At 39.9% G+C, this 14,133-nt stretch overlaps 1 protein-coding gene across 4 annotated transcripts in view; it reads left to right on the top strand.

Moving 5' to 3' along the window:
• Nucleotides 1-14,133, top strand: part of LOC117426362 (tyrosine-protein phosphatase non-receptor type 22-like) — a 50,759-nt gene that overhangs the window by 7,956 nt on the left and 28,670 nt on the right. For 3 of the 4 annotated variants that reach the window (XR_009309297.1, XM_059004169.1, XM_059004167.1), the window contains exons 4-15: nt 358-453; nt 1,680-1,718; nt 3,249-3,320; nt 3,854-3,913; nt 4,194-4,336; nt 6,180-6,246; nt 7,089-7,166; nt 7,379-7,471; nt 9,868-9,956; nt 12,050-12,837; nt 13,068-13,127; nt 13,531-13,623. Coding sequence is in view for 3 of the 4 variants with exons in the window: in XM_059004169.1 (XP_058860152.1) it covers nt 358-453; nt 1,680-1,718; nt 3,249-3,320; nt 3,854-3,913; nt 4,194-4,336; nt 6,180-6,246; nt 7,089-7,166; nt 7,379-7,471; nt 9,868-9,956; nt 12,050-12,837; nt 13,068-13,127; nt 13,531-13,623 (1,678 nt within the window). In the remaining variant the exon portion in view is untranslated. The remainder of the gene's footprint in view (nt 1-357; nt 454-1,679; nt 1,719-3,248; nt 3,321-3,853; nt 3,914-4,193; nt 4,337-6,179; nt 6,247-7,088; nt 7,167-7,378; nt 7,472-9,867; nt 9,957-12,049; nt 12,838-13,067; nt 13,128-13,530; nt 13,624-14,133) is intronic. The other variant, XM_059004168.1, reaches the window with a different exon arrangement.

Raw genomic sequence — 14,133 nt, 5'->3', positions numbered from 1 at the left:
TGTGTTGATATGTAAATAAATCCTGCGGGGCGTATCAACTTCAACCTCCGTCTAATACCCTGTATCTTTCTAAACAAAGGATTTAGGGGAGCTCCCTAATAAAAGCTGAATCTCAAAACAATAATTGTGTGAATATAGTAATTGTTACAGCTGTGTATAATGGGATTTCAAACAGGATTCATTTATATTACTTTTTACATATCCGCACTTACTCTGGTCCCACCGCAGTCGGATACGTGACGGATTACTGTATATGATATAATATACAATATACTGTATGTCATGTAACATAATTAGTTACATTAAACATATATCGGTTTCTATACGGGTATCAGTGCCGTTTCCATTTCTTTTTAGGGAGCATACGGGCAAAAGGCATACATTGCCACTCAGGGGCCCCTGCCGAACACTGTCTTAGATTTCTGGAGGATGATCTGGGAATACAATGTGCAAGTGAGTAATCAACAGAATGGAAGCATCTTTGCTGTGTATTACACTGTAAACACCTAGAATCACTGTGTGGATATTTCAGAGTCATGTTGTTTATTACACTGTTACACACCTATAATCACTGTTTGGATATTTCAGAAAGTCATGCTGTTTATTACACCTTTAAACACCTAGAATCACTGTGTGGATATTTCAGAAAGTCATGCTGTTTATTACACTGTAAATACACACAGAGTAGCACTCAACACCTCGAAGGGCCTCTTCTTTAGGTAAAATTTGAATTGATGACTGTGGAAGGGTGGTGGGCAATTCACTGACACAAGGAGACAGTACTTTATTTGTAACGCCGCTCAGGCATACTGATTTATTTGACGCAGTAGATGGCGCTGTTGTCCGTGTTCTGGATACTGACAACAGTAACCAGAATCACGGCGTTTACCAATACAGGTATAGGCACAACAAGTGCTCGCAAATAATAATGAAAACCAAAGGCGAAAGAAAAAGGGAAAATAAAACACAGTAATAAAACTACAAACAAAAAGTTCTGCTTACGCAGTGCCCCCACTGCCGCTAAGCCAGTCAGAACGGGCCTCCGTCCTACGCTCAATTACCCTCTATACACTGGGATGGCCGGAGTTCCCCGTACAACTAAGCACGTCCCCTCGGGTACGTGGTGATTTCTGTTATTTCTTTTCTCGACAAATTATTTTAAGGTCGGCTGTTTTTCTCAGCCAGTTTTGCCTCGTTTTATTTTAAAACTGACGTCTTTCGTCAGTGTCACTGGGTATTCCCCAAACACGGCCACCCGAGCGCCCAACCAAACCAGATCTTATGGGCCGAGCAGTCTCCCAAGGCCCGCCCCTCAGCCACTCAGAGAGAGGGAAAGCACACACACCCTCTTCCCCACCTCTCCGTGTCATCGCCATGACCAACAGGCGGATCCCACGAGACTGCTGCCCTCTACCTGCAGTAATACGGATGTGCCAGACAGTCAGTCCAGATCTCCCCTGTTACAATGACACAGAAAACTACTGCATTCTGTCCTAATAAATTCAATCTCCTCAGTGTACTTGATAGGAATGAGACAATCTCTTCAGATTCCATAATACTTCTTATGTTCTTAGTTACTAGTTTTTTTTAATAATAAGTACAAACTGTATTTTAGTATAAACACCTTTATAAAGAAATGTTGTGACTTGAAATGACACAATGACCTTGTTTAATTCCAGGTTATTGTAATGGCCTGCAGGGAGTTTGAAATGGGAAGGGTAAGAGACCAAAAGATGGATTTATTTTTGTATTTATTTATTTTACTAGGTACATAGGTTTTATATTGTGCCATATGGATCACTATACATGCTATTAAATCAATATGTGTTTTATATTTTGAAAACAATACATTTCACATATGGTGCCGCATTGTATAATTGTAATAACGAGTAAAGCCGATTGGTGATATTGAACCCTTTCCAAATGTAACTACAAAGTACCGTACATAGAGGTTAGAGTTCAGTTTACAAAGTGCCGTACATAGAGGTTATTATTATTATTATTTATTTCTTAGCGGACGCCCTTATCCAGGGCAACTTACAATTGTTACAAGATATCACATTATTTTTTACATACAATTATATAATTTTTATATACAATTGCCCATTTATACAGTTGAATTTTTACTGGAGCAATCTAGGTAAAGTACCTTGCTCAAGGGTACAGCAGCAGTGTCCCCCACCTGGGATTGAACCCACAACCCTCTGGTCCACAGTCCAGAGCCCTAACCACTACAACACAATGCTGCCCAGTTCAGGTCTATGTACGGGACTTTGTAAACCTCAGTTTACAAAGTACCGTGCATAGAGGTTAGAGTTCAGTTTACAAAGTACCGTACATAGAGGTTAGAGTTCAGTTTACAAAGTACCGTACATAGAGGTTAGAGTTCAGTTTACAAAGTACCGGGCATAGAGGTTAGAGTTCAGTTTACAAAGTACCGGGCATAGAGGTTAGAGTTCAGTTTACAAAGTACCGTATATAGAGGTTAGAGTTCAGTTTACAAAGTACCGGGCATAGAGGTTAGAGTTCAGTTTACAAAGTACCGTACATAGAGGTTAGAGTTCAGTTTACAAAGTACCGGGCATAGAGGTTAGAGTTCAGTTTACAAAGTACCGTATATAGAGGTTATTTATTATTATTTATTTCTTAGCATACGCCCTTATCCAGGGCGACTTACAATCGTAAGCAAAAACATTTCAAGCGTTACAATACAAGTAATACAATAAGAGCAAGAAATACAATAACTTTTGTTCAAATAAAGTACAAGTTTGACAAACCACAATTCAATAATACAGCAGGTAATAGTGATAGTTACATCAGGATATGATTAAAGGTTAGAGTTCAGTTTACAAAGTACCGTGCATAGAGGTTAGAGTTCAGTTTACAAAGTACCGTGCATAGAGGTTAGAGTTCAGTTTACAAAGTACCGTACATAGAGGTTAGAGTTCAGTTTACAAAGTACCGTGCATAGAGGTTAGAGTTCAGTTTACAAAGTACCGTACATAGAGGTTAGAGTTCAGTTTACAAAGTACCGTGCATAGAGGTTAGAGTCCAGTTTTCCATTTTGTCAGAATCATGTTGAAATGGCCAGTGTTTTCTATCTGTTAATGCAACCCCAGCAGGGTCATAGCACCAGTGGCTAAATCTTCCACCAACAATTGAAATGAAGTGGTGCAAGGAGACAAGGGATTTTGATCTATACATTATATGATTCAAGGCAAGTGACATTTATTTTTTTCTTCCCACAGAAAAAATGTGAGCGTTACTGGGCAGCCCCGGAAGAGGAGACGTTTAAGTGTGGCATTTTCTCCATTTCATGCGTGAGTGCATCTTAATGTGATGATCGCTGCTACTTCTTATGAAGACCTTGCTGTTTGTAACGGGATAGAATCTTCCTAAGAGTACTTGCAATAAAGTCTATTCACATCTTTTTACTACCTGCACATTCTATCTCTTCTGAGGTTGCCAAGTGACTGCAATGGAAACTTTAGCTTTTTGTGGTGAGAGTGGTTAGGTTCCTGTCTTTAACCTTCAGCGCTCTGCTATGAAATATGTATTTACTGTTAATTTAGGACAGAGCGCTATCTACATACCAGAAAGCAGCCTGGTCTTTAAAGCATGACAAGTGTTATAGAAATGTAAATGCGAAAGCTGTTTACAAGCTCCACTCTGCAGTGCAGTGTGAACGCAGCTGCGCTTTCATGTAAAACAGGCTTATTAAGTTGTGTTGAAACTTACTTTGAGAAAATACCCCCACTCTTTTGTACATGTTTATTGTTCCATTGTGTGTGTATATATATATGTGTGTGTGTGTACAGCTTTTCAAACATGTTCAATTTTCTTTATTTGATAGGAATCTGAGGAAAATAAAGGCGATTATGTTGTTAGGATACTTAAAGCAACCTTATTTAATGTAAGTATGCAATATATTGACTGATGTCTTACAAATCTAGTTGGCTGTTAGCAGTGCATGTAATATAAATGGAAAACAATTAAATGAAAGAGCAAAACACACAAGGTGAAGAATACCAGAGATGGGAATCTGCAAATCCTGAATATTGATGCACTGACTGTATGAAACATTTATTATTGTCATCGTTTGTAGCTTCAGCATTTACAGTTTTCGCACACAGCAGCTTTTTTCCGTGGTGTGATTACTGTACATACTTTTATTCTATGCTTGTTCCTTACAGGAATGTCGTGCAATTTATCAACTCCACTATGTTAACTGGCCAGACCATGGAGTCCCCAGCTCCATAGACCCAATGCTGGAGATGATCTGGGAAATGCGTTCCTATCAGGAACACGATGACGTCCCACTCTGTATCCACTGCAGGTAAGAACCGAGCCCAACCAGGAAAAAAGATCCCCACGCTGTGTCAACACCGTCAATACCTTTTCCCTTTCTTCTCTCAAACATTCGTGTAGAAAAGTTTAACTAAGAAAGAAGGTTGATCGTTGATTCATGGTCTGTGTTGCGGTTTTCAATTTATAAATAAAACGTACAAAGATGTCTATCTGTTTTTCAGAGTGTTTTCACACACACACACATGCGCACAAACACACACACACACACGCATGCGCACACACGCACACACACACACGCACACACACACTAACACCCTCCTATCTCTGTCGTCCCCCCATCCCCCCATCCCCACCTCCCCCCGTCCCCTGCTGTCATGGAAGATTTTTTTTTCTAGTCAAAGGAAGTGACTGCTTGGCCAACAGCTTAAAAAAACACTGCAGACTCAGTTCTTATTAAAAAAAAAAACAGCACTCAATTCTTATTAAAAAAAAAACACTGCAGATTCAATTCTTATTAAAAACACTGCAGACTCGATTATTAAAAACACTGCAGATTCAATTCTTATTAAAAACACTGCAGATTCAATTCTTATTAAAAACACTGCAGACCCTTCTTATTAAAAACACTGCAGATTCAATTCTTATTAAAAACACTGCAGACTCAATTATTAAAAACACTGCAGACCTTTCTTATTAAAAAACACTGCAGATTCAATTCTTATTAAAAACACTGCAGACCCTTCTTATTAAAAACACTGCAGATTCAATTCTTATTAAAAACACTGCAGACTCAATTATTAAAAACACTGCAGATTCAATTCTTATTAAAAACACTGCAGACCCTTCTTATTAAAAACACTGCAGATTCAATTCTTATTAAAAACACTACAGACACAATTCTTATTAAAAAAAAACATTGCAGACCCAAATCTTATTTCCCTTTTGAATTCAAGCACACAGCTGCTGAAGCTGTCAGAAATCTCTTGGAGTCTAAATGCATTCTTGCAGAAGAAAGCTTTTGAATCTTAAATGGATGGGGAAAAAGTGGTGATCCTCAGATGTCACCCTTGAGATGCAAATATATTTACCCAGTTTAATTGCAAATACTGATTCCTTGCAACAGCCCCCCATTTTAAATAATGCATTACCACCGTATTTAACTCTGTGCATAATGTACACATGGTCTGCGTTATGCTTTTGCCATGGTGTATTAGACTATTTTATAAGGATTTATGCATAATTTATAAAACAGGGAACTTTACATACATCCCATAATTAGTCTTGCGTCTGATTGTGTTGGGGGTGTTGATAGGGTTTGTTATATTATTTGTTTTTTGTTTAACGAGAGGAGGCCATTCAGCCCATCTTCCTCGTTTGGTTGTTAGTAGCTTATTGATCCCAGAATCTCATCAAGCAGCTTCTTGAAGGATCCCAGGGTGTCAGCTTCAACAACATTACTGGGGAGTTGGTTCCAGGCTCCCACAATTCTTTGTGTAAAAAAGTGCCTCCTATTTTCTGCTCTGAATGCTCCTTTATCTACTCTCCATTTGTGACCCCTGGTCCTTGTTTCTTTTTTCAGGTCAGAAAAGTCCCCTGGGTCGACATTGTCAATACCTTTTAGACTTTTGAATGTTTGAATCAGATCACCACGTGGTCTTCTTTGTTCAAGACTGAATAGATTCAATTCTTTAAGCCTGTCTGCATACGACATGCCTTTTAAACCCGGGATAATTCTGGTCACTCTTCTTTGCAGTCTTTCTAGAGCAGCAATATCCTTTTTGTAGCGAGGTGACCAGAACTGAACACAATATTCTAGATGAGGTCTTACTAGTGCATTGTAAAGTTTTAACATTACTTCCCTTGTGTAACAGTGCTGGCTGCGGCAGGACCGGAGCGATATGTGCCATTGACTACACCTGGAAGCTGCTAAACAACGGGGTAAGGGTACACCTATCAGTAATCAGTAACGATGAATGAAGCTTTCTGGGATTGGAGTCACTGCAGCACATCTGTTGCTGGTCATCCTGTTTTATATGTCGATGGCCCGCTTGTGACCAGATGTATGCTTTCGGTGGTTTTTCCAGAAACACCCGTGAGACTGTCCTGCTGGACACATAGGTCAATGCAGACGGGCTGGTTGCACGAGCCCCACTGTCAAGCCCCTTGTGAAGTCACTGAGATCCTTCTGCTTTATCAGAACTATAGTGTTATTCCTTGTTACTAATTATTAAAACTAATAATAACACATTTAGAGATGCTTTATGGATCTTTAAGCTAACGTGTGTCCCAAACATTAAGGTGTGGCCGATGCAGCAGTTTGACACTCCTGTGTCTTTATCAGGCCACACCTGGGACCGGCTCTGTCAGACTGTGTGGTTCACAGGGTTCTTATCTCAAATCAATGCTGGAAAGAGATCATCAAGAAAATACCTCACACAGACAGACACACAAATATGTTGTTATACCTGTGAAAGATTTTAGAAGCGTTAGGATCCCAAGGCAGAATACAAATACCCATTCACAAACAGATCTACCAACACACTTAGGGTTCATTGACAAACATGTTATATCTATAGTACATTTTATATTTGATGCATTGCTCAGACAGACAACTGTGTATCTGTGTAGAACAGAGGTGACATTCCCTTTGGTTCTGAAAGATTTCTGCTTGAATCTGTGTGTGCTTGTGACAGGACCCCATATGGGAAGTCTGAAGGGTTCCTCAATTGATTCACTCGGTGGTTTTTAACTGCTCTCTTCTTTTACTGTTTTGTATTCAGATTATCCCCGAGAACTTCAGTGTCTTCGATTTGGTTCAGGAAATGAGAACACAAAGGCCGTCCCTTGTCCAAACCAAGGTAGAAATTCAATATGCTGACATTCACCACATGCATGTAGTTATGTATTTACTGGAAGGTAATTCCATAGAATACAGTTTAAACTGGGATGTTATTGGGTATGGTATTAATTGTATTGGATTTTCTACCATAAATATCATGCCATATAAAGGCATTAAGAGAAATTCCAATTTTTAGTATTTGAAGAAAGGGTCTTTTTTTCCTCTTTTCAGGAGCAGTACGAACTTGTTTACACTTCAGTAAAGCACTTGTTCCAGAAACATTTAGAGAACATGGGCAGAGATTGCAAATTGCACGTGACTGAGGTAAGATCAATTCAGATATCTTGCACATGTTTTATCCCATTTAGAAATGTCAGCAGTGGAAGCATTTTGTGAGCCAGTTCAAAACTGGAGTGCCAGTGTGGCTGTTTCCTAACTAAAAGTATGAGACAGGCACCTCTGTCCTGTACAACTATCAAATACTAGGGTCAGTTTGAAACTTCCTGTTCAATTTTAGCACAGCCTGTGGTTGTGCTGAGCTCTGACACATAACTTAATTTATCAATAGTGTTTTTGCCGGATGTGGTCATTTACTGTAGAAACCAGCCAAAGGCCTTAAAGAAAAAGGTGGCTGGGTGTGAAAAAAACAGACTTGCATTTACTCACGTCTTGAAGCTCTGCTTTCATTTACTCATGTCTTGAAGCTGTGCTTTCATTTACTCACATTGAAGCTGTGCTTTCATTTACTCATGTCTTGAAGCTCTGCTTTCATTTACTCATGTCTTGAAGCTCTGCTTTCATTTACTCATGTCTTGAAGATGTGCTTTCATTTACTCATGTCTTGAAGCTCTGCTTTCATTTACTCATGTCTTAAAGCGCTGCTTTCATTTACTCACGTTGAAGCTCTGCTTTCATTTACTCATGTCTTGAAGCTCTGCTTTCATTTACTCATGTCTTGAAGCTGTGCTTTCATTTACTTATGTCTTGAAGCTGTGCTTTAATTTACTCATGTCTTGAAGCTCTGCTTTCATTTACTCATGTCTTGAAGCTCTGCTTTCATTTACTCATGTCTTGAAGCTCTGCTTTCATTTACTCATGTCTTGAAGCTCTGTTTTCATTTACTCATGTCTTGAAGCTCTGCTTTCATTTACTCATGTCTTGACGCTCTGCTTTCATTTACTCATGTCTTGAAGCTCTGCTTTCATTTACTCATGTCTTAAAGCTGCTGCTTTTCTGTAGTTTCCATGTTTACATCATGGCAACATTTTAAACCTTTCACTTTTTGTGCTGCACCTTCAGGTCTTTATCAAATGTCTTTGGAGCATGCCTGTTTTCTGTACTGTTAGAAATGGGTAGCAAGCCTGTCCATAAATGAACCTCTATACTAGTGAGCCTGTGACTTCAATAGGCAAAAGCAGCCACTTAGCAACATCATTCATACATACAGTACCATGCATAGGATTGCATGCTTCAGTGGCAGTTTTGAAGCTGGGGTTTTGTGAGGAGGACAATGTTTGCCTTGCCTCTTGGCTCAGCAGAGGCGAAAGCCAGCATGCTCTTTCAGAACCTCTTCACTGGGCTGCCTGAGCAGGTGGGTTCATTAGGGCCCGGTGATGGACTCCACTCCCGACTGAAGCAGGAACCAGCTCTGCACTGCAGCACCCAGCCTGTCTCCTCAGAGTCTAGCATGACACAAAGTGGCGCTCACACTGAGACATAGTGTGGGTGTAGTTTCCGCTCACAATGCTAGCTCATAGAAAGTTTCAATCAGACAGACTCTTATCATGAGTCATTTTAGGAATGCTTTTTCAAAGTCTGTTTTTCTTAATTAAAAGATCTTCTATGCTCATGAAAGTGTTCTAGACTGTTGATGGCTTATTTACCAGAAGTCTAGAACTGTTTCATGAATATTAGAAATTATTTTACTCCACTTTTTTATTTGTTAAATGGTAATATCTTACTAACATATTAATAGGGCCAATAACTGTATTTCTTTTCCTACCTCTTTTACATTGATATGAATGTAGATAAAATGAAAGCATTACCTTGGTCTAATGGTATCTGTCACATCTACGACTTTGTTGATTTTTAACATCAGCTGATATTAGTTTTGCATCCATTGCACTCAAACACAAATTACACATGTATGCGGCACACTAGCATATAATGGTGTATATCATTTTAATTGCAAACATCTACATTGCTGTGTGAGTAACTGTTAATCAACCCTGCCCATGTTTTTCAACCCTCTTCACACTTTGGAGCAGAATGTAAATACTGTGAAGTGAAGCCACCGCATACACAGTGTTTATCACTACAGCAGAGTTCCAGGCAGCTAGAGGCAGCTGCTGGACCGTTCTTAGGCAAAGTCCTACTATACAGTATTGGCACAAATGGGGCTACTTTGGGCTATTTCCAAGGATACTGCACGCCAGTTTGTCAGACAAGAAAAATGAGATTTAAACGGAGAACAAAACATCATGGGTGACTGTTGTAGTCCTTTCATTAACTTGTTAGTTTCACTCTTTACCCTGGAGGGTTTGTTTCCCGGTTTTGGAAGAAAAGGCAACTCATTTTGCACTGCAGCAAACATTTGCAAATATACCATCTCAATGTATTATTATTTGAGTGTTCTGTATCTATTATTTTGACTGAAGATACATCAAACTACTCCCATCAGTTAGTTTCAGTTTTAATAGTGCATTCACTGTCCTTTACAGAGTCTATCTACACCTTTGGATATCTCATCTGAAAGTGAGACAACAGCAAGCCAAGAATCTAATATTGTGGAACCAGTGCAAGTTTACAGGTATGCTTTTCAAACTTTATAATGGCCAGAGTGGCTGGCAGGAAAGTAGTGCTTTTATGACAGCATCAGATTCATTGTCTGCTTGTAGACTGAAAATATCTTTATTGTAGCTGTGCTGTAAATGTATGTCTGTATTAATAACTATCAATGGTAAAGCTACCAACCACCCTGATTTTCCCGGGACAGTCTCCTTTTTAGGGAGCAGGTCCTGGTGTCCCCACAGGTTTAGTAAAATGTTATTTTGGGGTATATACAGACGTGCTCAAATTTGTTGGTACCCCTCCACAAAAAACGAAGAATGCACAATTTTCTCTGAAATAACTTGAAACTGACAAAAGTAATTGGCATCCACCATTGTTTATTCCATATTTAATAGAAATCAGACTTTGCTTTTGATTTTTTATTCAACATAATATTGTAAATAATAAAACAAATGAAAATGGCATGGACAAAAATGATGGGACCGCTAACCTAATATTTTGTTGCACAACATTTAGAGGCAATCACTGCAATCAAACATTTTCTGTAGCTCTCAATGAGACTTCTGCACCTGTTAACAGGTAATTTGGCCCACTCTTCCTGAGCAAACTGCTCCAGCTGTCTCAGGTTTGATGGGTGCCTTCTACAGACTGCAAGTTTCAGCTCTTTCCATAGATGTTCGATAGGATTCAGATCAGGACTCATAGAAGGCCACTTCAGAATAGTCCAATGTTTTGTTCTTATCCATTCTTGGGTGCTTTTAGCTGTGTGTTTTGGGTCATTATCCTGTTGGAGGACCCATGACCTGCGACTGAGACAGAGCTTTCTGACACTGGGCAGTACGTTTCACATGTCTTGATAGTCTTGAGATTTCATTGTGCCCTGCACAGATTCAAGGCACCCTGTGCCAGGCGTAGCAAAGCAGCCCCAAAACATAACCGAGCCTCCTCCATGTTTCACTGTAGGTATGGTGTTCTTTTCTTTGAAAGCTTCATTTTTTCGTCTGTGAACATAGAGCTGATGTGACTTGCCAAAAAGCTCCAGTTTTGACTCATCTGTCCAAAGGACATTCTCCCAGAAGGATTGTGGCTTGTCAATATGCATTTTAGCAAATTCCAGTCTGGCCTTTTTAAATTTTTTCCTTAAAAAGTGGAGTCCTCCTGGGTCTTCTTCCATGGAGCCCACTTTCGCTCAAAAAGCTGGTGCGATCAGAAACTGACGTACCTTCACCTTGGAGTTCAGCTTGTATCTCTTTGGCAGTTATCCTTGGCTCTTTTTCTACCATTCGCACTATCATTCTGTTCAATCTGGGGTCGATTTTCCTCTTGCGGCCGCGCCCAGGGAGGTTGGCTACAGTTCCATGGACCTTAAACTTCTTAATAATATTTGCAACTCTTGTCACAGGAACATTAAGCTGCTTGGAGATGGTCTTGTAGCCTTTACCTTTACTATGCTTGTCTATTATTTTCTTTCTGATCTCCTCAGACAACTCTCTCCTTTGCTTTCTCTGGTCCATGTTCAGTGTGGTGCACACAATGATACCAAACAGCACAGTGACTACTTTTCTCCATTTAAATAGGCTGAATGACTGATTACAAGATTGGAGACATGTGTGATACTAATTAAAGAAACGGATTAGTTTGAAATATCACTATAATCCAATTATTTATTATCTTTTCTAAGGGGTACCAACAAATGTGTCCAGGCCATTTTAGAATATCTTTGTAGAATAAGCAATAATTCATCTCTTTTCACAGCTTTTTTGCTTTATTCAATGACATACCAAAGGCATGCAAGTATACATGATAAAATAGCTTTTAATTTCATCACTTTTCAGGAGGAATGAAGCATTATTCCAATGCTGTAAGGGTACCAACAAATTTGAGCACATCTGTATATATAATGTGTGATACAGATATGCGGTTTTACAGGGTTAATAAAAAGAATAACATTCCCCCCCCCCCCCCCAGTCATGTCCCAGGTTTAGGCTTCACAAAGTTAGTAACTTTAATCAATGGTGAAGTTCTGCCAGTTTCCCTGTCAAGTGTTGTTTCATTTTTAAATTTAATATATGATATGAAATGACTATGTGTATTTGTGCTTTTTCTACTCAGATATTCAGATGAGGAAAGGCCAGAGAAAACTCTTAATCATTGTTTTGATCTTGCACAAGAAATTGCACCATTGACTTCCTCTGCAAACCAGGCCAACACTCAGCCACAGAGCACCCGGCACAGCTTCAGCCCCGTGAGGCACACAGACTCTTACGACCCTGATGCAGATATAAGGTGCAGCAGCGCAGGCTTGTCTGAAATTAGAAGAAGGCAGCACCTTTCTATGTTTATCCACAACAATAGCTGGGGGATAGATCAGGAGAATGTCCTCAGCTTAGACTCAGACAGGACAGAGGACAGTTACCTGTCTTCAGGATTAACAAACCCTAGAGATGGGCCTGGTGGTAAGATACCAGTATGCAGGGTGAAATCAAATCCTTTTACTCAGGGCTATCCAGGGGAGGAATGTGGCCAGGGAATGATGGGAGCCTTGTTGGACCTTCGCCAGGAACACACATCACGTTCCTTGAATAACCTGGACCAGTACAGAGGGGTGCTGGACGGGCTGGAGGATCTCAGCTTCACTCGCCCTTACTGGGAACTAGCTCCAGCAAACAAAGAGCACTGGAGTGAACCTGCGGATCCCTCTCCCTTTCATCCTGCTTCTCAGGACCATGCTGGCTTCTGTTATACTGTGGAGGATCCTTACTTCTCTGCAGATATTATTGATTCCCTTGATGGATCTCAGGATGTCCTCGGGGGGTCTAGTGGAAACGCTAGTGAATGGGGGGAGAGAGCCCTTGACCACTGGACCAAGATCCCTAGTTACAACACCTCTTCATCTCGAGGTCAGTATGTCTTTGAATGGCACTTTATCAGAACACCAACCCAGTCATCCCGATAACAGGGGAAACGCAACAGAAGGTGGGCGTTATCTTAGTTTTCAAAGCGGAAATACTAAACATGGTGATCCAGCTTAGTATATCCTGAACCTTTCACAGTAACCCTTTGACTCTTTGATGAACGCTGTATCCATTATACCCACGTCTTCTAATTTATATATTGAATCTTTTTGCAGGTCTTCTTAAATGGACGTCTTATACACAAACAAGACATGAATACCCTGACTCAGATTCCTGTGAGAAACTGACTGCTTCTATTAATACATTCTTCTTAATTTTACTTCCCCCTTTTTTTATATAATTTTGATGTTTCACACAATGTGACACTCTTGGAATTGCCTTTCCTTAAAGAATGTGCAACTTTGCTATAACAGCAATGTTGTCATTTACCAGCTTTTTAGAGCAATGGGTAAATAATGGGGGAGCACTAAGCTGTTCTTCTATTAAAACTGCTGGACACTAGTGATTTCTACAGAGGCCTTGCACCAGTTTCATTTCAATATGCTTCACCATGAACCTTTACCACTGTGCCAGGCCCTCCTGCACTGCCATGCTTTTTGTCAAGGTGTACCACGTAGGGTTCTGCGCTTTGCTTTCATAGTCACTGTACACACTTCTTCACCATGTCTTCTTTCTTAGTTTTAGCCGCTTCAGATAACCACGCTGGTGAAGAAACTCCACCACCCCTGCCAGAGCGAACTCCAGAGTCCTTTGTGTTGCCCAGCCAGTGTGGTAAGCATGCATTCAAACACACAGGCTGATTGTTACAGCTGCCTAATGGACACTCAGCACACAATGGGGGGTTGACAAATGTTAGACAACACACAGTGTAAGCTGAGTGAAAGCTTTCTTATTCAGTATAAATAAAGATAAACAAAACAAACAAGAGCAAGAAAAGGTGAAACCCAGCTATATCTGTCCCTAAAGCCAGGGAATTCTTCTGCCAGGGTGTGATTAGTTACTTGCCTTACAGACAATTGGATGTCACAGAATATTCTAATGTTGAATTCAGATAAAACAGAGGTCATGCCAGTGGAATCACAGAACCAACTAAAAGGAAATGTGGGATTACATGAGCTTGACCCTTGCAGTCTCTCATCAAAATTTAAACTAGAAATTAAGAGTTTGGGGATCATCTTTGATCATTATCTAGCATTTGAGACTCATATTAGGGAAGTTACTAAATTATCTTTTTACCATTTCAGAACTATAGCCAAACTTAGACCAATTATTTCCGTATCC

This window comes from Acipenser ruthenus, chromosome 29, assembly GCF_902713425.1.
Source record: "Acipenser ruthenus chromosome 29, fAciRut3.2 maternal haplotype, whole genome shotgun sequence".
Classification (NCBI taxonomy): Eukaryota; Metazoa; Chordata; class Actinopteri; order Acipenseriformes; family Acipenseridae; genus Acipenser; species Acipenser ruthenus.
This window is presented reverse-complemented; position numbering and strand designations above follow the sequence as displayed.